The sequence below is a fragment of the Chanodichthys erythropterus genome, chromosome 10 (genome assembly GCF_024489055.1).
Source record: "Chanodichthys erythropterus isolate Z2021 chromosome 10, ASM2448905v1, whole genome shotgun sequence".
NCBI classification, from domain to species: Eukaryota; Metazoa; Chordata; class Actinopteri; order Cypriniformes; family Xenocyprididae; genus Chanodichthys; species Chanodichthys erythropterus.
Genome location: NC_090230.1, coordinates 54,553,831 through 54,581,640, shown reverse-complemented (window position 1 = coordinate 54,581,640; position 27,810 = coordinate 54,553,831). Strand labels below are relative to the sequence as shown.

The 27,810-nt window shown below is 38.4% G+C and overlaps 1 protein-coding gene across 1 annotated transcript; it reads right to left on the bottom strand.

Moving 5' to 3' along the window:
• Window positions 1–369: 369 nt before the first annotated feature.
• fam163ba (family with sequence similarity 163 member B, genome duplicate a) lies at window positions 370–26,335 on the bottom strand. The gene is made up of 3 exons (XM_067395669.1): window positions 25,675–26,335; window positions 3,924–4,039; window positions 370–2,167 (listed from the first exon to the last, which is right to left on the bottom strand). Exons 2-3 carry the CDS (start codon window positions 4,014–4,016, stop codon window positions 1,715–1,717), a joined length of 546 nt encoding a protein of 181 aa, XP_067251770.1. The 5' UTR covers window positions 4,017–4,039; window positions 25,675–26,335; the 3' UTR covers window positions 370–1,714.
• Window positions 26,336–27,810: the final 1,475 nt, after the last annotated feature.

The window sequence follows — 27,810 nt, the reverse complement described above, 5'->3', positions numbered from 1 at the left end:
GGTAAATTAACTTCATATCAGTTAATGAAATAAGTTTTTTTTTCTGTAAATTTAAGTTAAATCTGTAAAACTTAAAATGTTGCTATAACCTTTACGGTAAAGTTCTGGCAACCACAGCTGCCGTTCTTTTACCATAAATTTTACTGGGATTTTTTTTTACAGTGTATAATGTAGGTTATAAAAGCAACTATGAATTTCACTTCATATTCAACTTTAAAACATGCAAAAAAGTTTTCAACCAATTTATTATCCACATTATTCTTAATTATATTATCAATTACAGGAACATTTCGGCATCACTTCAGAACATGAAACAATATTATTTACCTGTCTGAAACAAAAATACTGTGATAAAGTGTGATGCAAAAACAATTAAGAAATAATAATAATAATAATAATAATACAGTTGGTATTAACAGGCACTGAAACGTGTATGTGCGCACATGAGAGAGACAGTGTGAGATTGAGAAGGGTCCCGATGAGTGAAAGAAGAGCTAGGAGAGAGTATTGAAATCACAACACAAGCACATGGTGATCACAGAAGTCAAAGTCACCTGCAGGACTGTAGTGTGCGGCTACACACCCAGAGAGAAGAATATCACTTTCAAAACTAGAAACAGAACAAATATTCTTGATAATCACTGTTATTATTAAAAAGAAGAAAGTCGGTGCAACGCCCCACTTGTTTTCACATCAACAATGTAGGAAATAAGCTAATTGACTCTGTAAGCATGAACAGTAGAGAGAGAGAAAAACCTTCTGGCAGAAGATGTTCTGTTCATAGTCCAACAAGCAGCGTTTAGAAAGAGCAAATGTAGCCCATGAAATCAAATCAGCCTTTGTATCCGTCTCACATCCAGATTTGTAAAAAAAAAAGAATAAAAAAAAATCAATGGAAACCATGACAACATAAATCTCTACCTTTCCAAAAAGAAGAAATGCGAAGAAGAACAAATCATTTAAACATCTAAAACAGAAGAAATAGTTTGCAATTGTGAAAACATCTATTAATATTTAGAATCGCACACAGTAACTCAATAACTTTTGTCAGTAAAAAATAATGCCTCTCATCCCATACGTTACCTCATAATCAAACGCCTACATCATGTTGTTGTCTGCTGATGTCACATTTTGATCTAGCAGTTTTATTGCAGCCCACTTAGGGCTTTTCGTAAGTTGTCCTGTATGTGTTGGTTTGTTAAAACAAAGTCCGCGGCTATATCAGTTAATATTCAGCTAAAATTTATCGAGCTACATGAATGAACAATACAAAAAGTTTCAATTCAGACTGTATATTGAAAAATTCAAGACATCAGCATTTCTGTGTATTGTTGCGGGTTTTTTCAGACAAATGCAAGGAAAGCATAAAAACAGGTGTCCCATTGTGTCTTTATTTTCTGAATCTTCTTTTCAATTACTGAAAACACAAAACAAGGGATTCAGGAGTGAAGCAGAGGGGTTGAGGGAGGGCGAGGGGCTCAGAATCTCTGCTCTCACCCCATTTCTGCCTTTATAGTTCCCAGTTACGCACAAACACACTGGGCTGTCTTCCTGAAAGCTCGGCACTCTGGGAGTTTTCCAGAGGACATTGTTTTTATGCAGGCAAGAGCTAGAGCTTGAATGCTGATTTACGTTTTTCAATGAGAACTGAGTCTGTTGCCTGTGTTGACGCAGTTAGCCATTAGCATCTAGCACAAACTGTTCGGATGGCTGCTTACACGTCAGTGCTAATGCTGCAGCTTCGTGTGAACATCTCCCTCATGGTGACTGAGCGGCTGAGGTTTAGTTTGTGGTAGTTGGGTAGCGGCGTCGGCAGCTGGGTGGGTAGCGGGGCAGGCAGCGGAGTGGGCAGCGGGGCGGGCAGCCCCAAATCCTGCTGATGCACGCTGCGGTAGCTAATGCGTTCACCACCATTTCGCAGGCCTTCTGGCTGCTGCAGGTAAAATGGCAGGTCGTAATGCGTACAGGATGGACAGTACGTCTGCGAGCGTGTCAATTTTCGTGCCGGCGGGGGTGTGAAGAGGGCAGGCCCATTGGGAGTGGTCGCCGTAGGGACAGTGGCCGCCAGGATGTTGTGATTTGAATGCACAGGCGGCAGACGAGATGTGACTGCGAAGTCAGGCTCCTCCTCCTCTGACTCCGACTCCTCCTTCTTACAGCAATAGTACTAGAGGGGTGTAAGGAGAGAGTGTGTCAGCTTTGCATTTTCACCTTTAAATGCATGAATGTTTCACCAATCATTATTACATATTCAGGTCTTTAGCTACCAGGATCTATATCTAACACGAATGGCTCTCTAACTGACGAAATAGATTAAACCCCATTGATATTTTAATAGAAATGACAAAAGAATAAAATAAAGTATAATTCATTACCTTTTGGAACTTGGAAGGGTTCATTTTGAGCAGATGCTTTTTACCATCATCACTGTCATCATCAGAGTTAATTTCCTCAGAACATTCAGCATCTGGCACATTTTCACGATCTCAACCATATTCTCAAAATTATCATTTTCAAAGTCTTCAAGATCAATATTTTGATCATCGACAGCATCGTCACCAGATCCACCATCAAGTGACAGTGAGACTAATATCTGATTGCATTCAGTATTTGCTCTGCAGTAAACTGCTGAGCCATTTCAAGTTTCGCTTATGATACTTGTGCACTCTTTTGTTTTATGCCTGCAGTGATTATGAGTGTCATGTCATAATTGTGTATCAAACATTGCCACTTTGATGAAAAAAAGTGAATTGCCTTATTGAGTCACTCAGAGATTCAATTATTGTTGCGCAGAAAAAAATATATACTTACACTATTAGGTCACTAACAACCCTATACACTTGTTTGCCAAAAAATGAATTAGAAAACAGATAGTCTTTTATAATTTTATTTTTTTCTTGTTATATTGTTTATAATGAATAGATTGAGGAATACTAAGAAGGCTGATGTTTAACTTTAAAAAATTAATGAGGGGGAGGGTAGTAAATGATGAGGTATGCATTTAAGGGTTAATTATACAAAAAAACTTAGTATATATATGTAAAATTGAAAGGCATTAAATGGATAGTTCACACAAAAATTCAATCAAAGTTGTTTAGGGCCTCACTGACTTTCATTATATGGGAAAGAGTAATAATATATTTTAGTCTACCATAAATGCTTGGCAGTAGACTTTAACCAAAAACAACAGAACTAATTATAAAATTACATAGATGTATTTAGGTCCTATTTGGGCCAAATAAACTAAATGCATTTCATATATATTTAAACTATAATACACATTCATTTAGTTGGCAATTGTTTTCTGCCCTTTTGGAAATTTAGTACTTATCAAGTTTTAGAAAGATACTCCAGTCTTCAGTGTCACATGATCCTTCAGAAATCATTCTAATATGATGATGTGTTGCTCAAGAAACATTTATTATTATTATTATTATTATTATTATTATAAATGTTGAAAAAAGTTGTGCTGCTTTACTGTAGAATATTTCTGTGGAAACTGTAATCCATTTTTTTCAAGATTCTTTGATGAATAGAAAGTTAAAAATAACAGCATTTATTTAAAATATTGATTTTTTTGGTAACATTATAAACGTATTTACTGTCACTTTAGATTAACTTGTGTCCTTGTTGAATAAAAGTATTAATGTATTTAAAAAATATATTACTGACACCAAACTTTTAAACATAATTCTCCCTGACTTTTCAATTCTGACGTGACGTTAGTTTTTGTGACAAGCAGCCACTTCCTTTACAGAAAACATGATGAGATCTAACAGGAATTACAGAAAAAGAAGAGCACGTCACTACTTCCTTAAAGGAAGAGAAGGTACCAAAACACAGCATTGTACCTACAAGACAGTCTGAAGAAAAACTGAGAAAAGCAGACACAGAAACAAAACAGCAGCAAGAGAGAGTCTCACCTGCAGCCTACAGTAACACAGTACAGCGATAATGCACAGTAAGATTACTGTAGCTAGAATTCCACCTGTGATTACCACTGTCCCGGCTGTCATTCGAAAGGCTCTCCATCAACACCCTAAAAACACAAAAACAAAGAGAGAAAGGTAATAAAAATTAGGTTAACGAGAAATACCTACAAAACTTGCCTATGATCAAAAACAACCCTCCAAACGACCACTGTGTGCGACTGAACTCCATCAGCTTCAATAAAATGTGTCGGAAGAATTTTATGGTCATTTCAGCGTGATAAATGTTTCCATGCACCAATGTTTTGAATGCCAAAATCATCACTGCACAGGGATAAATGTGAATGGGCAGAACAAATGGGAGGAAAAGAGAGACTAAACTGACCCTAGGAGCGATTATGAAGGTCAAAAGAACAGGAAATGATGAAGAGATACCCTTGGACCAAGAAGACTGATAAAAAGGACAACAGCCAATTTAGAAGGTCAATAAACAGAGATAAAGTGATGGTATTTTAAATGGATCTAGTCATCATTTTGCACATTCTATTGTAGAATAGAAAAATACTTCAGGAGAAACTCAAGTTTAAATGTCATGTTCAAAGGAATAGAACAAGATGCAAGAGCAGGATTGTGAATCTGTAATATTTGTTTTAGCAACCTATATACCTAAATATTACACTACCAGCTACCACCGAGCAGAAGGGACAGTTCACAGCACAAAGATGCTGATGGCCTCACTCAGAGAAAACATGAGCACCATTTAGAATTGAAATGACAATGCCTTTAAAAACACCCATATAGGCCTACTGTAGCAAGCTATGTATAACATTAATAGCAGTTCACTTCTGCAACTTCACATGAACCATACATCAGACAGACCCCAGACCAGCAGGGGGCCCCAATAAGCTGCAGATTTACTATGCATGTTATAAAATTATTGGCAACACTTTACCATAGACCCTTTTCACAGACCTTGATGATGCATACTTTCCACAGTTACAAACATCGCAAATCTAGTAATCTAGTTAAGTTTTTCATTTAAAATAGAATGTAATATACATTTATAATGCTATACTTTGTGTAATATTTCCTTGGCAGTAAATTACAAAAAGTGAATTAATGCTGCTATAAGGGTGTTTCTAATACAGCGGCTGAGGGTCGGACGGCAAATTTCACATCATTCTCTCTTCTGGCTGCTGTAATCAAACTCTATATTTTTTTCCTCTTTTGGAAAGTCGTGGAAAGATAACAGATTTTTTGGACATTTAAAAGAGTTTCTGTTGTTGAAGTTTTTGTTTTGTATTCACTTTGTTAATTTTACTTAACTAACTTTAAGTAAAAATTACATATAAGAAAACTCCTCTAACGTTAACGCTTAAGCAAGACTAGCTGTAATAGTGTGTAATTCAGGTGTGAAGTGACAAAAGCAAAGTAATTTTGTGTAATGGCAATAAACTGTAATGAGCTTCATCTATCTTATTCCCTCCACTGGGCGCTCTATAGACATGGACCTCCATCAAGTTCCTAGTTGAATTTAGCTCCAAAACTATTAAGAAGAGAACAGAACAGAAACATTACGTCCTGAATACTGAGGGGAGGAAACAAAATGTTAGTTCTTTTACTCTTCTTTAAAAATAGGGTCCTGCCAGGATGAGGACACATGCACACAGGTCTCATTTCCTCTTTGACTACCTTGATTAAGAATGTTTGACTTTCTTTCGGCTTCTAGTCTTTTTGTGTTTTAATTTTGAGAGGCAACTATCTCGGCCAATCAGCTGAGCTGTCCTCGAGTAGTTCGTACCTGCTCTCAAAAATCAAATTAGGCCTTTGTAATCTGATTCGTCTAGTGGCCGAATGCAATCAATCGATCTGGGTTGGAAATGAAACAGGACTGTTGGTTTTCATTTGATTTTGAAAAAGGCAGCTAGAAGAGAACATCAATAATGCGTCAGAGCTGATTTTTGATATTAGGCTGCAGGAGAAGCTAGTGTGCTCACGCCTGGGTCAATGACAGGATGCCCCTTTCTTTCTTTCTTTCTTTCTTTCTTTCTTTCTTTCTTTCTTTCTTTCTTTCTTTCTTTCTTTCTTTCTTTCTTTTGTCTGGATTCAAAAATCAGTTCATTAACAATGCAATTCAAACATACTGAACAATGACTTGAATATAGCCTACCTTTTTATGATGTTAAGTTTTGAATTAAAATTGTTTTGGGGGGCATAAAGTAAAAAATGTCAGGGTGATACAACTACCCTGATATCATAATGAAGAATACTCAAATACTCATAAAAAATATAAAATCTTTATCTTTCATTATTATTTGTTCAACTACTTAATATTAATTTGTGAATGTGGTGCAACCAACATGCATAAACATGCAGAAAAAACGCACAAACAGGAAATTACGTCATAAAGAGTACCCCTACAGGCCCTCATGACGTTTTTAAGTATAAATAGTGCAAGTAGTTTGTTCACACAGAAAATTCCAAAAAGAAAAAGTGCACTTTAAATACCCGGATGGTGCACTAAATTAACGGAAAAAAACGAAGTGTGGAATGTTGGACACTTCATGCACTCAACTGTTGCAGCTTTAATTATTTAGTGGAGGGGAAGGGAGGATCGGACTCCATTGTTAAATGACAAAATAATCTTATACAATTCACGCACTACATGGATGAGGGCATAGTGTATAGTGCGTCATTTGGGAGGCAACTTATGTGTCAAGGATAATAAGTATTTATTTATTTATTTATTTATTTTAGTTACACTTTATTTTAAGGTGTCAGTCTTAAAGTGTAATTATACATCTAATTACTGAGTAATAATAAACTACAGGTACTTGTACTTACTATAGGGTTAGGACTAGGGTGTGGTTAAGGTTAGTTGTTTGTAATTATGCATAATTATTATAGTAACTACATGTAACAAGTAACAAGGATATTGTAAAATATAGTGTTTCGGTTTTTTAATGACAAGGCATGGTTATTTTGAAAAATGTTGTTTGGTGCAACTCTCCAAAACCTTAATCATATTTATGAATTAAAGGTCCCGTTCTTCGTGATCCCATGTTTCAAACTTTAGTTAGTGTGTAATGTTTTTGTTAGAGTATAAATAAAATCTGTAAAATTTTAAAGCTCAAAGTTCAATGCCAAGCGAGATATTTTATTTAACAGAAGTCGCCTACATCGAATGGCCAGTTTGGACTACATCCCTCTACTTCCTTCTTTAATGACGTCACTAAAACAGTTTTTTGACTAACCTCCGCCCACAGGAATACACAAGAGTTGCGTTTGTAGAGTGTGTTTGTCACCATGTCGTCGAAACGCTGTTATTTTCATCCCGCAGTCCAATCACCGGGTCTGATTCCGGCTCAAATTGATAGGGTAAAATTAAAGACATGTTTACAATAACACTGAGCGCATGCATCTCCACGTTATGGTAAGAGGCGTGACCTTTCCGGGCAAGGAGCGCTAAGCTGCTGTCGAATCACAACACAGGAACCGCTGGCACAATCAGAACTCATTACGTATTTCTGAAGGAGGGACTTCATAGAACAAGGAAGTCATCAGCCCGTTTTTATGACAGTGGAAACAGCGGTATACAGATAAGTAAATTATGTTAAAAATACTGTGTTTTTTTACACGCGAAACATGAACACATGTTATATTGCACACTATAAACACAATCAAAGCTTCAAAAAACCACGAAAAACAGGACCTTTAATCTATAATATTTGTAAAAAGTATAAAAAATATTCAGTACCATTTAAAAGTTTGGGGTCAGGTTTGGTGTCAGTCAAGTCAGTAAAGACCCCCTATTGATTGTCTTGTTATGACCTTTGACCTATAAAGATCAGCACTACTGGGACTAAAAAGTGATTTAAAAGGGTCAATTAAATAATTTGTTTTTCCACATGAGCACGCACACGAGCCAGAGTCAAGAATGTAGTCTATGTAAAACAGCATTTACGCACAACGCTCATGTACACACGTCACTGTAATTCAATGAAGGCAAACATCCATTAGTGTGGTGCAGTCTGCCTCACAAACCTCCCATGGGGACAGACAAATTAAATCACGGTATGAAGAATATGTTGCCACATCACAACACATTCATCACATGTAGCTTTAATTACAACATGCGTGCAAACACACACTCACAACACAGATAAACATAGCCGACCACGCAGAAATCATTCTTGTAACGTAAAAGTCAAAATTCAAGAAATTCTATCTTAAAACTCATTGTTGGATTTTTATTAAAATAAAGAGAAAGAGGCCAAAAATAAGAATCCGCAACTTTAACATATCAGTATTTCTGATCTCCCTGAAATGGTGAAGCAGTGTGCACGTAACACACGTTTACACCGCATTCCAAATTATGATGCAAGTGACATATCAGTAAGATTTCAGTAGAATAAACTTTCAGATTTTAGTTTTTCTAAGAAAATGTATGTTTGTTTATTTATCCATGTCTTTTTAGATAACTGGTATCACCATGATCACCTGTCAGTTCCTGGACTACATTTCCCACAATCCTCCCTGCAAGTCACATGTTCACTCCACACCAATCACCTGTTGCCACATACAGTTTAGCACATTACCTGGACTATAAATGACTCACACACACACCACCTGAGTGTTACATCCAGCATCAGCATGGACCCAGCTATACGTCTCATCTGCCTTCGTCAAGGTAATAGTACCCTGGAGGACCACGTTCAGAAGTTTATGGATATTGCCCATTATGCAGACTGGCCTGACTGTGCACTTGTAGACTTTTTCTGCGATGGCATTAATCAACCCCTTCAGAATAAACTTAGACAAGAGGGACCGCGTTCCTCACTTACTTGTTTTCTGGGTTCGCACTCAAGTTCGCCGGTTGCAACGCACTCAAGTTCGCCGGTTGCAACGCACTAAGTTCGCCGGTTGCAACGCACTCAAGTTCGCCGGTTGCAACGCACTAAGTTCGCTGGTTGCAACGCACTCAAGTTCGCCGGTTGCAACGCTCTCAAGTTCGCCGGTTGCTACGCACTCAAGTTCGCCGGTTGCAACGCACTCAAGTTCGCCGGTTGCAACGCTCTCAAGTTCGCCGGTTGCAACGCACTCAAGTTCGCCGGTTGCTACGCACTCAAGTTCGCCGGTTGCTACGCACTCAAGTTCGCCGGTTGCTACGCACTCAAGTTCGCCGGTTGCAACGCACTCAAGTTCGCCGGTTGCAACGCACTCAAGTTCGCCGGTTGCTACGCACTCAAGTTCGCCGGTTGCTACGCACTCAAGTTCGCCGGTTGCAACGCACTCAAGTTCGCCGGTTGCAACGCACTCAAGTTCGCCGGTTGCAACGCACTCAAGTTCGCCGGTTGCAACGCACTCAAGTTCGCCGGTTGCAACGCACTCAAGTTCGCCGGTAGCTACGCACTCAAGTTCGCCGGTCGCTACGCACTCAAGTTCGCCGGTTGCAACGCTCTCAAGTTCGCCGGTTGCAACGCACTCAAGTTCGCCGGTTGCAACGCACTCAAGTTCGCCGGTTGCTACGCACTCAAGTTCGCCGGTTGCTACGCACTCAAGTTCGCCGGTTGCAACGCACTCAAGTTCGCCGGTCGCTACGCACTCAAGTTCGCCGGTTGCAACGCACTCAAGTTCGCCGGTTGCAACGCACTCAAGTTCGCCGGTCGCTACGCACTCAAGTTCGCCGGTCGCTACGCACTCAAGTTCGCCGGTCGCAACGCTCTCAAGTTCGCCGGTTGCTACGCACTCAAGTTCGCCGGTTGCAACGCACTCAAGTTCGCCGGTTGCAACGCACTCAAGTTCGCCGGTTGCAACGCACTCAAGTTCGCCGGTCGCTACGCACTCAAGTTCGCCGGTCGCTACGCACTCAAGTTCGCCGGTCGCAACGCTCTCAAGTTCGCCGGTCGCAACGCTCTCAAGTTCGCCGGTCGCAACGCTCTCAAGTTCGCCGGTCGCAACGCTCTCAAGTTCGCCGGTCGCAACGCTCTCAAGTTCGCCGGTCGCAACGCTCTCAAGTTCGCCGGTCGCAACGCTCTCAAGTTCGCCGGTTGCAACGCACTCAAGTCCTGACCACGATTCTGCCTGTTCCTTGTTGTACCTGTCTGCTCCTGTTTGACCCTGCCTGTACGACCTTTTAATAAAGTTTGCGAATGGAGTCCAGCCTTGTTATAGCATCAATCTCAGACAAAATAATTCGCCAGGTCTACTTAGGTCTATGGAAACCCTACTTAGAGGTTGTTCCACATTATTAAGCAAGTCACAGTTCTCATGCCATGTGGAGAGGAAGAAAGATCTTTCTGAAGATGAAAAGCATGAAATGGTCCAATGTCGTGCAAAAGGCATGAAAACAACTAATATTTTGTGAAACTGAATGGAGATTATCAAATTATCATAAGATTTCTGGGTGATTTAGAGCACAGCAGAACTCGGTCAAATAAAGCTTATTAATGAAAGTTCCTGTCAAAAAAAATTAATTGTATTTAAAAGGGCAGCTATAAAAAAAAAGCCAGTGTTGAGCAGCAAACATGTATTTGAAGCTGCTGGTGTCTCTGGAGTCTCAAGATACTCTCCATGCAGGCTGGCAGTTGTGCGTAAAGATGCATTTCAGCCATCACTAACCAAACCTCACAAAGAGAAACATTTACAGTGGGTGTAGAAATACATTTTCAAACAGTTTTATTGCTGTGGTGTTTTTTTGCAGCATGGGATAGTGCATAGTGCATTGTACTTCAGAAGGCACTATACTCCTTTTTATATCATAGCTGAAAATGACCAGTTATGAACTCCACATATCTTGCAAAAGTCATTTTAATACCCTCAGAGACCTTAAAGGGACCTTCCATCTCACTTCCCAATATTCAAGCCCAAATCATCACCCGCCAGCTCCTTGCTGACGTCACAGTCTTGGTGGAACGTGGTGGCCATTCACCAACCATCCAGAAATCCATCCGTTTAGAACATCTATTGTAGTACAGCATTAGTCAGTAAATAAAAATATTTAAAAAATGAGTTTTCATGTATTTGTACACCCACTGTAAATGTTTCTCTTTGTGAGGTTTGGTTAGTGGTGTCTAAAATGCAACTTTCATTAATAAGCCTTTATCTGACCGAGTTCTGCTGTGCTCTAAATCACTCACAAATCGTATGATAATTTGATAATCTCCATTCAGTTTTCACAAAATATTAGTTGTTTACATGCCTTTTGCACAACATTGCACCATTTCATGATTTTCATCTTCAGAAAGATCTTTCTTCTTCCTCATATTGCATGAGAACTTTGACTTGCTTAATAATGTGGAACAACCTCTAAGTAGGGTTTCCATAGACCTGGCAAATTATTTTGTCTGAGATTGATACCAGTTATCTAAAAAGACATCCATGGATAATTAAACATTTTCTTAGAAAAACTAAAATCTAAATGATTATTCTACTGAAATCTTACTGATATGTCACTTGCATAATAATTTGGAACGCAGTATAATCATATTTAATGTAAACACATCCACTCTGATATGATGAGATGCATCAATCTCACTGAAGACTGTGCAAAGCATATTGCAGTCAAAATCTATGACAACAAAACATCTGCTTTAAAATTTACTACATATTTGCATGTGGTTTTAAATATATTTTGGCTGATAATTAAAGGTGCAGTAAGCGATTATTGAGAAACACTGTTGATATTTGAAATCAACCCAAACAAACACATCCCTCCCTTGATAGCTTCACCTCCAAAATGTACGAACACGCAACAGTGGATGTCCCTTTATCATAGCTGAAAAGAAGTGAAATAATGCCTCATGAAAAATAAAGCCAAGATCATGAACGAACAACAAGGAAGAACAAAAAAATGAGCATACAGTACACAAGAGTATCTGATTCACTTTCTACAGCGTTTCTCAGAAATTGCAGCACCTTTAAAGAAAACATACACCAGTCTGTCCCATGTGAAAGGCAAAGTTGTGCTTTTATATAAAAAAAACGAAAAAATAAAACAAATAGTATTTTGAGGTAGTTGTGTTGTTTCCTGCACAGCATGATAGTGTCAAAAAAATCAAGACCTATATTTGAAATAGTTTGTTTATAGCCAGAATTAGTCAAGTCAAGTCAAGTCAAATTTATTTATATAGCGCTTTTACAATTGGTAATTGTTCAAAGCAGCTTTACATATTAGAAGCACAGAAAAAGGGAAGTGGTTAAAAATAAGCTGTACAACCAAGCGTGGTAATATGTTACATATACAAGATGGTGCTACATTAAGCCAATGTCGGCTGACTCCCAGGGGTGGAAAAAACCCCCTAAGAGAAAAACCCAGCGTGCTAGCACTGGGAAAAAAGTCCTAGGAGGGAAAAAAACCCTTGGAAGATATATATATAATATATGTAAATGGATATGGAGATCAAAATCTGAATTATACATTTTTATTATAGAGATTAAAAATAGATTATATATAAATTACACTGATCAACAACATAAATAACTACACGTTTTTAAATAATAGATTAAAAATGGTTAAAACATATATGTTAGGGATGTCAGTTTACATAAATTCCCATAATTCATTGTTTTTTAAATTAATGATCAATTAATCGTTAACATTAACCTCTTAAATCCGAAGGGGAGGGGTGCTACTAAGGTCACATTTACATTGCATGGTTCAAGAGACCCAATTCCGATTTTTCTCCTCCCATGTGGCACAGATCGGATATGACGCATGAACACGTAAGCAGGAAAAAAAAACATGGATTCCAGTATTCTCAGATTGGTTTCAGGCCTCATTCAAATGTGAAAATAAATCGGATATGAATCGGATACGTGCATTTGCATCTGCCATGTAAGAGGACAGATCGAATATTTCCCTGCCAATGCGAGTCGTACGTCATTGAAAAAGCAACGGTGGCGAATTAAGTCAACTCAGGTGGACACCAACCACAGCGATTACAGCTGCTACATTCACTCAGGCTGCAACAAGGGCTCTCCTCTTTTTCTCAGCCTTAAGAAACTAATGTTTTGCTGACCTTTAAAGATGGAGCGGAAAACAAACGCTTTTATTATTTTGTCTTTGTCCATTGACGGCCTAGGCTTTTTCAGGTCAGTACATCTACCTTGGGCTGTTTCGCCAAGTGTTTAGTGCAAATGCCGATATTGGATATGGGTCACTTTTAAAAGATGATATAAGCTGGTCTATAAGTTGGTCATCTTAAAAATGAAAAAAAAAGGATATAGTCAACAAATGAGAACTGGGTATCAAGACCGGTAGTGCAAATGTAGCCAAGTTATTACTTTACAACCACTTGCTTAACCAACACATACATTTCCATTTAATTGCAAATAACATACATTTAAGTGTCTGAAAACATTGCATTTAATTTGCACTTAGGCATATACCATAATATGTTTTTAAAAGTATGCTAAAGTATGCTACTTTTTCACAAGAGATCCTTTTTATTAATTTTCTCATAATTACCTTTTTATTTTGTATTACTTGGAGGTGAAAACAGGCTTCCACAGATAATTATTCCAAACAAAGGAAAAAAGACATTTAAAGCATTTTTGGGTTTCAGCCCACTTGGCCCAAAATGTTTGGTTTCTGCCAATAATTCTCATTTTCATGCATTTGTGACTAGTTTTGGCGCCATACCAAGTGTCTGCTGTAAGCATGGTGTATCTATAGGTTGTTAATATTGGATTCAAATGATGTGCACATTGTCACAAGTGTGTAAATGTGAATATATTTGCCATTTTACAATGGCTTTAAACATTTACAGTCATATTTATAATGTATCACTGTTTCTTGTATTACAGTCTTTCATTTTAAGTCTAGTATTACATAACATGAAGCTGGTTTTGTACTGATGCCAGACTAATCATTCCCTTGTTATGAATAATCATATCTTTTGGTTTGAGTTCAAAGCATCAAGTTCCAAAAAAATAAAAAATAATCAAAATCCAATGAAATGAAGTCCCATTTTTCAAATCAGTAGATTATTGAAAAAATAAACGAAAATAGACATGATTATTGTAACGAAAGTTCACTGAAGGCAAGCAGAGTTGAACCCAAGTGAAGTTTTATTAACCAAACATGAACAAATACAAGATAAACAAAGACCTGACTTGACTTTAAACTTGAAATAAATTTGAACATGAACTTAACAAACAAAGTTAGACAAGAGACATTGGTAAAATTATGGCTATATGTATATATATATATATATATATATATTATATTATATATATATATATATATATATATATATATATATATATATATATATATATATATATATATATATATATATATATATATATATATATATATACAGCTATGGAAAAAATTAAGAGACCACTCCAAGTTCAGAAATCAATGTTAAGTGGTCACTTAATTTTTTCCATAGCTGTATATACAAAGACTAATGACTTAACAAGGCACATCTGAAAGCAATGAACAATCAAACAATGAACCAATGAGAAAACAGGACACATACCTAAAACAACCAAACAGAACATGACACATAAGACAAGGAAAGCACAAGACATGAAGGCAAGGAAGTCACATGACAAGAAACCAGGAACAAAACTTCAAAATAAAAGACATAAACACTAACACGAAACAAAACTCAAAACGTGACAATTATGTTGTATATAACATATTTTGAGGTAGAATTTACAGCCAAAATAATTATATTATATACAGATTTATTAAACTTGAACTCACAAACAAAACACACAAGGTAAAACATGAACATGAATGAACAAAGAACTGAAACACAGAGCTAACAGGTGCATACTTGATAATCAAATCAATGAGAAACCATATAAACTAACTGAAAACAGGAAATGGAACAAAAATGTGTCAAACCCAACCGAAACTGAAACAAACACAGATTACCGGTAACATGCCCCCCCATCAATAAGGCATGTCCTCGCACCTTATTAACAAAAATAATGACAACAGAGGAGGGCAGGAGGGGGCTTAAGTGGGGGATGCACACAACATGAAGGGCCGGGGAGGAGACAATGGCGGCAGAAGCCAGGGATTAGTAGTTGATAGAAGGAGAAGCCATGGCGGAATCCCCAGCCAGAATTACAGGACATGGTGGATTCATTGTGGCGCCTTGGCAGGTGGAATCTGGGGAATGACAGACTGAGGCAGAGCTCCTGGGGGTGGAAACCCAGGAGGAGCCAAAGAGCTGACGAGTCCAGGTGACACAGAAGGTCCAGGAGAACAAGGTGGAACCATGGGGACAAGCAGCCAAGGTGAAGCCAAGGTGCCGGAGGACTGAGGCAGAGCCAGTGTGCCCAAGAACTGAGGTGGAGCTAGAGGGAAGGCAGAGCCTGACAGAGCCTAAGGGGTGGAGGGACGTATCATAGACGAAGGCCCATAAGTCCATGGCGATGGCAGAGCGACGACTGACCAAGGCGGAACTGGAAGGACGAGGAAGCCTGGTGGAGCCACTGGGAAGATGGTCCCAGGTGCAGGCAAGGGGGCAAGGAGCCACAGTAGAGCCGACAGATCGAAGAGCCGAGGTGGAGTGACAGGCTCTGAGGTTCTAGGCAGAGCAAATGGGTCCGACAGTCTAGGGTAAAGCTGAAAAACAGTCAGCCTGAGGCTGATACACAATGCACCAAGCAGACAGTGCAGGATGAGATGAAGGGCTGATGAGAGGCAGTGAAGACAGGGCTGAAGGATGGACTGGGCAGTACTGGCAGGGGTTTAACAAGCAGACTTCACGGCTGAGACTGAACACACAGTCTTAAAATGACCTCCTTGGCCGATACAGGACAGGCAGATTACTTAGGAAAGGCTCTGTTGGCTGACGTGGAATAGGCAGAGGAGGTGGAAGTGGGAGGCAGGGTGGGAACATCAAAGCAGAGTTGAACACAAGTGCAGTTTTATTAACCAAAATGTAATCAATAACTCTCTGTTGGGTGATGAAACAGACTCGGTGCAGGGTGATGAAACAGGCAGGGTGGATGAAGATAGCTCCTCAAATGATATTAGGGGTGCTGAGTTCAGCACATCCACATCCGCCGTAGTTGAAGGGACAGGGCCCAATTCCATCCCTTAATATTCCATCAGTATACCCTCTGGGACAGATGATGTTTCCGGTTCATGCACCTGGTCAGACACACTCCGGGACGAAATTGGCCGCAGGCTTCCGGTCTGGCATTGTGGCTGGGCTCAGGCTTCACGTTTGCCGTGGGCTCAATCTTGACATCTGTTGGGATGGTGATGGCGGGTGGCACAAAGTGCACGTCGTGGACAGTTGCATTGCGACCCTCCTCCATCTCAACGTAGGTTAAGGGGAATCCACAGTGAAACAGGACCCAGTCCATGAACTACTGGAAGCTCCCTCAAGGTCTGTCTCCAGGCAGACACACACAGGCTGTCATCATAGTGGACTATGGTACAAATCCAAGAAGTCCTGTGTTTGTCTCTCAAGGGAGCAGCCGCCCTGGGAGAGGAGAAGGATACAAACTGCCACTAGATCCATTTTAGTTTGGGTCCTTTCAGCTGTCATGCTTAGTTGCAGTAATGATGAGATGGATCTAATCGCAGGCAGTAAAGATTTATTAAACTTGAATACTAATGAACAAAACACTCAAGGCAAAATGTGAACAGAACAACCGGTAACTAGTGATGTGAATGGACTGAAAGAAACACAGAGCTTAAATACACACAAACCAATCAAAGAAATGAATAACAGGTGCACATGGTAATCAAATCAACGAGAAACCATAGAAACTAACTGAAACAGAGGAAACTGAACTAAAATGTGTCAAACCCACCCAAAACAGAAAAAAAAAAACACAGATTAGAGTTTGCTTTCATTGGCCCTGTCCCAAATGGAACCCTAAGCCCTCGTGATCTTCCTCCGAGTACACACTTTTGTGATGTAATGGTGCTTTGACTGTCGGGAAGAATTACCGCATATCGGCCGCAAAGGGGTGCTCACGAGCACCCATATGAGACCTAAAAGGACAAATGGGACACCCTACGGTCTCGTGGACTTAACGGACGCATCCAGTGGCCATTGTAAGTCCACAATCTTTTTACAAACTTAGTTTCTTGCTAGCAACTTCATAAAATATCTTTTCTGTAAAACTATCTGCAATACTTTTTTTTTTAAGTGGAGGTCAAAGGTGCATTGAAGCCCTGGTGTGAATCATGCAAAAGGAACTTAACAACTCTTGACACAGAAGTTTGCACATTTCCCCGTGGTGTGCCATGGGGAATAATGAGAAAGCATTTTCCACTGATGCATGGCAGGGCACACAGGCAAGTCCATTCATGTGACAGCACAATAACACAATCTGACAGGGGACATGAATGTGGAAACATAAACCTACAACAAAGGTCGTTCATTTCTGCACATGCGATAAGATTGTGAGACGATTCGTTTTGACTTGACGCGGCATCAAGTACACTTGCAGAGGAATACATCTGGAATGCATGCACAAAGAGGTTTGAATATGGATGTGCCACACTGCTGATAAGACCACCTGCATACATTTTCATGCTGGCTCAGGCTGGTTTATGCTAGTTAATGCCCATTTGTTGCTGTTCTTGCTCAGTCATGCTGCCTGGGAAACAGTGAAAACGTAGTTTTTGAAGTTAGTCAACAAGTATGAATATCCTCCAGCCTGATGAAGCTGGTTGACCAATGTAGTCATGCTGGTTAGGCTAGTTTAGAGGTCTGATGAGGACTCCAGCACTAGAATCCAAAATAAAGTATTCTGTAGGCCACATTAAATAGTACAACCACAAAACTGAGTTCAACAGGCAGATGATTCTTGCATGATGTGTCTCCATTTTGTAAAAGTAAGACATTGCTGTTCATCTGTGCACCACCACAACTATAACTATTTCAACATTGTTTCAGAGGATTCCTAAAAACCATGGTTATCTTTAGAAAGTGGACAGCTGTATGTTACTTTTATATGATTTAATTGTAAGTTACAACAATTAACAAATATAACATGTAACAGACAGTTATGTTGTATCACATTTGTACGTTTGCTTACTGTAACTGTGTTGCATTATGTATACTAATGCAAATTTGTCACAGTATGTGTATTTTAGCAGTTTGTATGTTAGCATGTTACAGTACCGTATGTATGTTAGCAGGATGCATGTTAGTCTGTTGTTACAGTACGTGTATGTTAGTTGTATGTATGTTAGCATGTTACGGAATTCCGAATGTGTATGTAAACATGTTACAGTATCTGTATGTTAACAGTATGTATAGCAGTATGGATGTTAGCATGTTTAATATGTTTGTTAATATCATGTATGTTAGTATGTCATATTATCTTAGCATTATATAACATGTATGTTAGCATGTTATATGTTAGCAATATGTTTATTAGCGAGAATGTCAAGTACATCATTAAAGAACCTTATGTAGTTCATTCAGTACTGTCAGTAAAAATGTCATACTTCCTTCATCGTTTAAACACGTACTATCATTTGCCAATAATGGGGACTCACAGAATTACCAAAGAGAGACATTTTGCCTAGAAAAACAACCATAGAGAGTGATGTTTTCATTGAGAGTGGGTTTCGTAATTTTTACAATGCAGGAATTTAATGATGCATTAAACTGTATGAAACCTTACCTAAAATGTTCATTGAATTACATACAATAGAAAACCTCAACACAAAGGGTTTGTTAACAGATTAAATTGAAAGATTAATTGGATTTTTTATAGGTCATGACAGAAATAACAGGAAGACAAACTACTTTACCCCTGACCAGGTCTGTGTGTCAATAACTAGAGGGCAAATCTGCTTTAAAATGTGCCGTAAGTGCAATAAAACTCTCTAAGTAAGAATTTAGTGTAACCTAAGTTTCGCACACCCTGCAGTCAAAACTAAATTTCTTTAAATTTCAAAGAGATAAAAGGATGTGATTAAATCCATGCTCAGACAAGCTCAACACACTTGGCCTGAAAAGTAAAAAAATATAGAGAGCCTAAAGGACAATTTTTTAATATGGGCCAAAAGAATTAAATTGCCTTTAGTGACTTAGCAATAACATGTCCTTTGTTATGGTGCTAATAAGTCTTGAAACCATAATACATCAACAATTCATATCAACAAACAAGCAAAAAATAAGCAGAATGCTGACAGTAAACAAACACACTATAAAGGTTACCATGCATATCAATATCACTTCCCTTTGAAGGACATTTGGTTTAGGAATAAATGTGGCAGATCATTTGTTCATACCACATTAATTCCAAAATAACTCCATGACTATTTTTTCACAGACTGACTATGAAGATTAAAAAGCCTATTCTCATTTCTAAGTCACACATCAAACTCAGTAAAAGCACTTCAAGATGAATAATATGAAACATGGCAGTGCCATATGCACCCTGCATAATCTTTCTATTTGTGGTTCGTGACAAATAAAGTGTTACCCTTGGCAACCCCACGGCTACTGCACAGGCCTATTTGAGTGATCCATAGCGTGTGCGTATTGAGGGATGGAGCGTGCAGGTATGCCTTTGGATAATTCATTCCTACACTAATGAAGGGCCTATGAACACATGAGTATTTCCTCATGCATCTCATGAGTCTGTAAAGGACTGATGTTAAACTCTCATTGATCCAAATATATGACAGCAGGGAGATATATTCCCTTACCAAAGTACACAAACACAGCTTTTTCCTAATGTGCAGAAAATCTCTGATATCACAAACACATGCATACAGGAAGTAAACTGATTGCTGCGCACAGCTTGGATTTGAATTGCATAGAATATGCAGAAATGCATACCGCAGATAAACAAACTGAAGCAGGCACGCTCAAATGCCAATGTGTACTTATTTAATGTTTCATATAGGCCTACTGGTTTACTCAAGTAGTCTGGTACATTAGGATAATCTTTCGTGATGCAAAGTTTGCAGTGGGGAAAGGGAAAGTGATCCTTTTGTTTTTTTTATTTTCTGGCCATAGGGATGTTTGAAGACTGTGTTAAAATGTGTTGATGTTGGTCCATGTTCAGTTTATGACAACTTAGTTTTCATGTATTAAATGTTTGATTTATTAGTTAATTCATCATTTCATTACTATTGCTCGGACTAAACCCCACCCAAAGTATTTTGCCACATAACTTCATAATTTTCTCACCTCCTACTTGTAAATAATGTCTGGAATGCCATCGAAGTGGGCTATCTAACCTATGAACTGGGGCAGAACCCTGACTTCAGCGAGATTTAACAACACTTCCAACGAGCATAGCATAGACCTATCGTATGTCAAATGTAAAAACAAACTTTAACATTAGGCATTAGGTTCATATAATGATACCTCAATTTTTGCTTGAGCATTTTATGTTATTTATGTTTGATTTTTGCCATAATTGACACAAAAACATGAAATGTTCTTGTTGTGTCATGGCAACATCATGAGGTCAACATGTGAACCTGATGTGTGATTGACTGGAACTCACTGAGGTTGGAAGTCGTCTCATTTTAACCAACAAAGTGTTGACACAATGTAAATAATACTTTTATTATTAAAATCTAATAAGCTTCATTGATTACAATGGGAGTTTTCGTGAGAGCGTAAAACTCTTCAAGCTTGTGCTGAAATGAAGTGATTGACAGTTTCAGTGATTATAATCAGATCACTGTTTATTCATTTTCCGTAAAAGTGATAACCATAGCTACATTTTGGCATCTAATGACTATTAATAAGAAACCTGTCTTTGACCAAAACTGATATTAGTCCATCAATTTTAAAAAGCACCCTCTATGGACTGGTTAAGATGTGTAATCTATTAAGAATATGACATGCAGAATTTCAATTTAAATTCTATTAGTCAACATTAATAATTGCAATTACAATGCCAGGGAAATAATCGAAAATCATGATTTTTTTTTGTCATAATAGAGCAGCTCTAATTCATGGTGTATACTATAGCATTACTTTGCCGCAAATAATAGGTCCACTAGCCTGTCCGCCCAGGTCATTATGCCCTATACCATCTAAAGAGATGAAATCCTTCAAGGGCACTCAGAGTGGCATCTTGTCACCATGGAAATGGCAAACAGGTATGCTGCTTCAGTAAGTCTCACCCACACAAAACAGTGATTCAAGCTCATACAAATTAATGGTTAAAATGGCTTCTGCTCTAAATTGCAGGTGTTCTGCATTGGGGTTATCCATTTGTAACCTGTTGTATTCAGGCATAATTACTGTCTATATCGTCAAATCAAGATTAAAGTAATTAGATGTTGAAAAGTATAAGTTCCCTACATGGCATAAAAATATAGGATTGCATTAGATTTACTCTTGGAACAATAAATGCCATATCTATCATGTAGGCACTGAGAGTTAGAGTTACAAGTAACATTTTTATGGATTTACTCTCAAATCAACACATCATTTGTCTTTCAAAATGACAAGACTCAGGTCACTCCAATAAAACTGATATTCTATATATGATATTTTCAATATTTTAAGCTAATTTCTTTAGTGTTTTTTGAGAATTTCTTGCTATGTCTGTATAATAATGTGGTATCAACTCAGATTTAACAGCCCCTAAATGCTGCCTAACGCAAAGTAAATTGTGGTTGGTTGCTTTATAAGTGGGTCAAGCAGTATCATCCTTTCTAAGTGGGCAGTTCTTGGCCAGAATAAGCCAATATAATGCAATTATAAGACAGTTATGTCAACATTTAAATATCTGACTGTTTTATAGGTTAGTAGCAATAACAAACTGACAAATAATATAAATACTATTAAGTAATTAGTTCCCACAATCGTTTCCAAAATTCAGCAGAGGAATAAGGGTCTTATCTAGCAAAACGATTGGTCATTCACAACCAAAAAAAATGCTCATCTTGTACTGCTCTGATATGCTCCACACATTACATAATCACATAGGAAAGGTCACGCATGACATAGGTAGAAGTACCGCGGTAGGGCAAAAAACTCCATCTCATTTTCTCCTCCGACTTCAAAATCGCCTGACATCGTTGTTTTACCTTTTTTCTGTAAAGGCTGTTTGACTTAGTCTTTGCACATTCACTTTGTAGACACTTGCTCAGTACTTTCACCTAAACCTAACCTTTCCAACACGATTACATCAGGCATGGCACATTGCATGGTTGCAGGTTAAAAAATATATATATACTGTATATACTAATATATATATATTTAGCAAATGACTGATCTTTTCATTAGATAAGACCCTTATTCCTCGGCCGGGATCGTGTAGAGTCCTTTGTAGATGGATTTAAACTGCAATTTGGACCTTCAACCTGTTGTAACCCAGTGAAGTCCACTATATGGAGAAAAATCCTGGAATGTTTTCTTCAAAAACCTTAAATTTTGGATGACATGGGGGTGAGTAAATTATTAAGAATTTTTTATTCTGAAGTGAACTAATCCTTTAAAGGGACAATTCACCTAAAAGATTATGGGTAACCAAATATGTTTTGAAGAATATGGCTAACCAAACAGTTGATGGGCCCCACTGATTTTTTTTCCATACTATGAAAGTCAATGGGGTCCCTTCAACTGTTTGGTTACCCATATTCTTCAAGATAACTTCTTTTGTGTTCAGCAAAAGAAGGAAATTCATACAGGCTTGGCACAACTTTGGGTTGAGTAAATGATGACAGAATTTTCAATTTTGGGTGAACATTCCCTTTAAGCCACCATTTTTGTCGAAAACACATTCACATTCTACATTTTAACTGAAGCAGGAACCATATTAAGAGACCACAATATTATTTTAGACATGGAGCTGTGCTTTTTAACTTCCAGCAATCGCAAAGCAACTACTTCGAATCATGAGCTAAGTTGATCGTATAGCAACCATTGGTGCCAATGGTTCTTACAATGCTTTTGAGAAATGCAGCACATTCGCAAACCATGTAGCAACGGCCTGGCAACCACCCAGAACACTTTAGTGTTTTTCATGGTTAAGCAGCACTCCATGAAGAAAATGTCAATATCCAGTTCATTTTAAACCATCAAATTCTATTTTGTAAGAGCTAAATGTGGAACAGACTCACTGGCACTCCAACCATATCATATACACCTCAGGGTTCCTGAGTCTTCTTCTCAATATAGGAGCACTTCCTATATTCTCATCAAAAAACTCGATTTATAACTATATTACTTGGTAGTCCAGACATTTGGCTATAAAAGATTCTCATATGGTACATCAATGACAATATATGAATCCAAATAAATTCGCACGCATGCAAATTTTTTGAAATTTCCGCCCTTTATATTTTGTATAATTAAATTAAATGAAATTAAATAGACAGCGCTATGTATTTCTAAAGGACTTGTCCTCAGTTTAACTGGAATAACAGTGGGTTCAAGCCTCTCCAGCCTCAGGGGAGACTGATTGTGTGTATTAGAGGGACAGAGTGAGCATATGAGTCCTCTTTTTTTGTAGCTGCTATGTACACAACCTCCAGCCTTCTTCCATCACCATGAAGAGGATAAAAGTGTTTACAGGTGTTACATAAAACACTCTTTTGTGAGATAACATAGAGTGTGTGTGTTTGGTGTTATTCCTGTAGGGTGGCTGAGTACAGCTTCAGCCTCTTTTCCACTTTTCTTCCTGCCCTAATCTTTTTATATCTCTGCCTGTCTGCTTGGCCAACGGCCACTCTGTATCCAGATTCATTCTACCATTATGTGGTTCGAAAGTTGCTGTTTCACATTGAACACACACCCCTAGATGTGCATGGTTTCTCTATGGAGAAGATGAGTTTCCTGCTGAGAAATCTCTTCCACACCAAAAGCTGTGTGAAATAATCCATTTTGTTATTGCTTTGGGACCTTCACTGCTTCCCAATTCAGCTTGAGCAGTTTGGGGGATGTGACAGCATCAGCTTCATCTTCTTTTAAAAACAGTCTTTGTAACGTCTAACATGTTTATTCTCTGCATGGTATCAAGCCGGCATGTTTTCCCTTGGGGCAGCAGGAGCGTTGTAAGCCCATGCTGGTGTCTGCGGTCGCAGGAAGTGACATGGCCTTGTGGCAGGAGACATAGCAACTGTCTCTGATGGTGTGTGGGGGAGGGGATGGGGGAGGAGAGCAGGAAGGGTGAACAGTAAAGAACATAAATGAAAGAGTAGTGAGGAGACGTGGTGTGAAAGGCAGCTTCGAGGATCTGGCAGGAATATGCAGAAATCATTAAACATCTCTGCACATAGGCCATACAGTCAAAATAAAATCTAGTCCGTTTTAAAACTGTGTGAATTCAAAATATTTCAATTCTATTCGTGGTGTTGCAATAAAAAGGAGTTGTTACAATCTATAATTATTCCTAAACCTTGCTGCATTCAGAATACAAATCATTTTAGTCCCTGAGAAGCACATTACCATCATACTATAAACATTTTTTAACAACAGGTTAATATCTAAAAGGGATATTTCACCCAAAAATAAAGATCCTGTCATCATTTAGTCAAACTCATGCCATTCCTGTATGACTTACTTTCTTCTGTGGAGCATGAAGATATTTTGAGGAATGTTTCAACTGTTTTCTGTCCATAGAATAAAAGTCAATGGGGTCCAAAAAGGCATACAGGTTTAGAACAACATGAGGACAACAATATTTATTTGACAGTCAAAAATATGACTTAATGAACTACATTTGGTTACACCACCGAAAGGTATTTTTACAGGTCAGATCAGGTTGAAATAACTCTTTATCCACTGTTACAGCACAGAAAAGCTGTTTTAAGATGATTTTAAAGAAGTGGTGGTGGCATTTAAAATAAAGTCTGCATATGTGACACTGGCTTGTCCCCCCCCCCCTCTTTTGAAGACGACAGTTTGGAATAGACATGCAATGTCTCCATTATTCATTGGAATGGGGGCATTTTGCAATTAATATGTGTGTGACAGAGAGACAGAAATGTGACGGGGGAGGATAAAGGATGGAGGAACGGTCATGGCTGGGGGTGGAGAGAATTCTTTAACATTATTATGCGGGAAATGCCCATCCCCCTGTCCCATCTCACAACTGACATAGGGGGAAAAAAATCTCCTTGTACCTTTCAAAAGGGTCATAGGTCAAGGGAAATCAAATCTACCAATCAGAAGGAGTGTAGATTGCCATATCTTCTTGACTGCAAGTGACATCAAGTTTCAAGGGCTTTTGATGTCTGAGTTATAACAAAATGAGCACAGGTTGAGATGTGTACTGGTCACATGAACAAAACAGTGCATTGTAGATTGAACAACGACCAAGGGCTGTCTCTTTGGATGTAGAAACAGTAGAAAATGTGCTTTAATGGAGATTAAACATGGTTTTTACAATGGTTTTACCAGGAATTTAACCTCTCCTCAGGGTTTTATAGGACTGTAAGTTGTATAGGATAATTGTTTTCATTTCATACGGTATTCTCAGTATATGTAACATATACAGATTTGAACTAAATCGAGTTCAGCAGGTCGACTTTCCATAACTTCAGCACCATGGACAGAGAACAACTCCTGCAATGCCATTTGAAGCTACATCAAGAAAAACTGGCTTAATTTCATTTCATTATAAAGTGCCAATAATGAAAATGTCAACTGGAGAATATGCCTTCGAGCATTATTGACATTAAACGCGAATTAGGAACAATTACCGTTCACACAAACTAATGGAGAAACCACATTACATTTCTTCACAACAAAAGACTGTGGACAAATAAACCAAACTAAATCACAGACACAGTAGTGTTGTAAAGCCCATAAGGTGGTAATCTTACCTACACGATGGTTAGAACTGAACCAGAGCACATCTGCAGAAGTGACGATGCTCGAACGAGACGGGCACGAGCTTTATAAACGAGTTTCAACCGAACTGTTACGGAATCCGCGTAAGTGACTTTCGTCGTTTTTTTCCTCGACTTTAGGCGTCCTACAACGGCTTAAACATGAAGCGAATGGGTGGTAAAACAACAAATGAGGCGTATTAACAATGTCGCTCGATTAAGATGAAGCGATTTCTTTGTAAAATCAAAGAGTTCCTTATTTCATATCCGTTTTTGTGAAGTTGTCAACATCCTGAGCGACTTTTCATAGACAGTCCCTTCAATGTAAGGAAAAGGAGAAGCTCCGAAAGCACAGTATAGTAATTTAGAACAGGAAAAACTTGTTGAGGTAACCACAAGTCTTTTTCAATAGTTTTCAAATCCGCCTTCGTTCGAAGAAATTAACTAGTTCTGCATCGAAGAGTGGTCCGTGAAATGAAGTGCCGTATAAAACGCTGTTCCTTTAAACGTCCTCAACCGCAACACGAAAACCTTCGCAGCTCCATAACACAATGCACTCAAGCTTCATGTATATAGCCTACTGGAGATGTTAGTGTCTTCTCTATTCCTCCTTCTCTTTGTGCGACAAATTACTGTGGACTATGAAATCTCAGCTTGTTTGTTCTCGGAGCTCGCGATGCTGATTTGCCGTGTGTTTGGTGTCGCGCGATCTTTCCTGCGAGATAATTGCTGCTGTTTGTCTCGTGCAGCTGAAGTGCACTGTAAATCTGCCCGCGCGCGGAGTGGGCTGAGACGGTTTTACAGTTCCGGCCACTGACTGACGATGTGCGGCTATCAGGAACTGTGATGTGAATTCAACGAATCCAGAGAAGCATCATAAATTCATCTGAGCCCCTGGAAGGCGTTCAGATAACGCCTTACTGATTAATTAAGTCGTAAAAATGCATGCTAAACTTTCTGGGGTCACACTCAGTAACGCTGTAGTTAATTTAATCAACAAAAATTGTTGCATAATATAGCCAAAATATTTGGTGGCGCACCTTATTAAACATTATGTTAATAACAATGTTTATGATGTAATTGTTAAATGGACACTGTAATGTAAAGCGTTACGCTTTATAATTCCTACTCTAAATTTTAAGCAGGGTTATAAGCAGTTGATAAATACTGGTGTGTTTATCAGCATTAATCAACGGATGTTTAATGCGCTTGGCATCCATAGCCTACTTGACAGAATAATTGTTTATTTAGATAACTAAATTTAGCTAGTAATTGAATATTGGTGGCTTTTATCTTATTGCTGATGTTTTATAAAATGCCTCACGTGACTTATTGCTTAATTGCAACTTTTCCTTATTGCCACACTTTTATTTATTTTTTTTAAAGTGGGGTCAAGTTATTACAAATGATGTTTTAATATTAAAGGTGAATTTCTGCACCACTAGCCTCACCAAATGTAAGTTTTTGAACACTACCCCACCCCCTCTGTCATTGGTTGACCAAACAGATAGTTCCACCCCTAACCACACGTCATTAGTTGAGTCAGAATGCTCAAACAAACGGAGCAATGTGTTGAAAAGGCCACAAGCGTTACACTTTTCCTGAAATTACCCTTTAGTTTAGTCTCTGCATATCAAACTGGCATAGCTCCCAAAATCTAACATCTACAAATTACACATTTTACAAACCCGATTCCAAAAAAGTTGGGACACTGTACAAATTGTGATTAAAAAAGGAATGCAATAATTTACATATCTCATAAACTTATATTTTATTCACAATAGAATATAGATAACATATCAAATGTTGAAAGTGAGAGATTTTGAAATGTCATGCCAAACATTGGCTCATTTTGGATTTCATGAGAGCTACACATTTCAAAAAAGTTGGGACAGGTAGCAATAAGAGGCCAGAAAAGTTAAATGTGCATATAAGGAACAGCTGGAGGACCAGTTTGCAACTTATTAGGTCAATCGGCAACATGATTGAGTATAAAAAGAGCCTCTCAGAGTGGCAGTGTCTCTCAGAAGTCTCTATGCGTAAGGGTCAAGGCCGGAAAACCATACTGGATGCCCGTGATCTTCGGGCCCTTAGACGGCACTGCATCACATACAGGAATGCTACTGTAAT

Coding starts and splice junctions, on each gene's coding strand:
- fam163ba (XM_067395669.1), bottom strand. CDS start 4,016: ATGACAGCCGGGACAGTGGTAATCACAGGTGGAATTCTAGCTACAGTA. Junction 2,168..3,923: donor TGTGTTACTGTAGGCTGCAG/GTGAGACTCTCT, acceptor ACACCCCTCTAG/TACTATTGCTGTAAGAAGGA.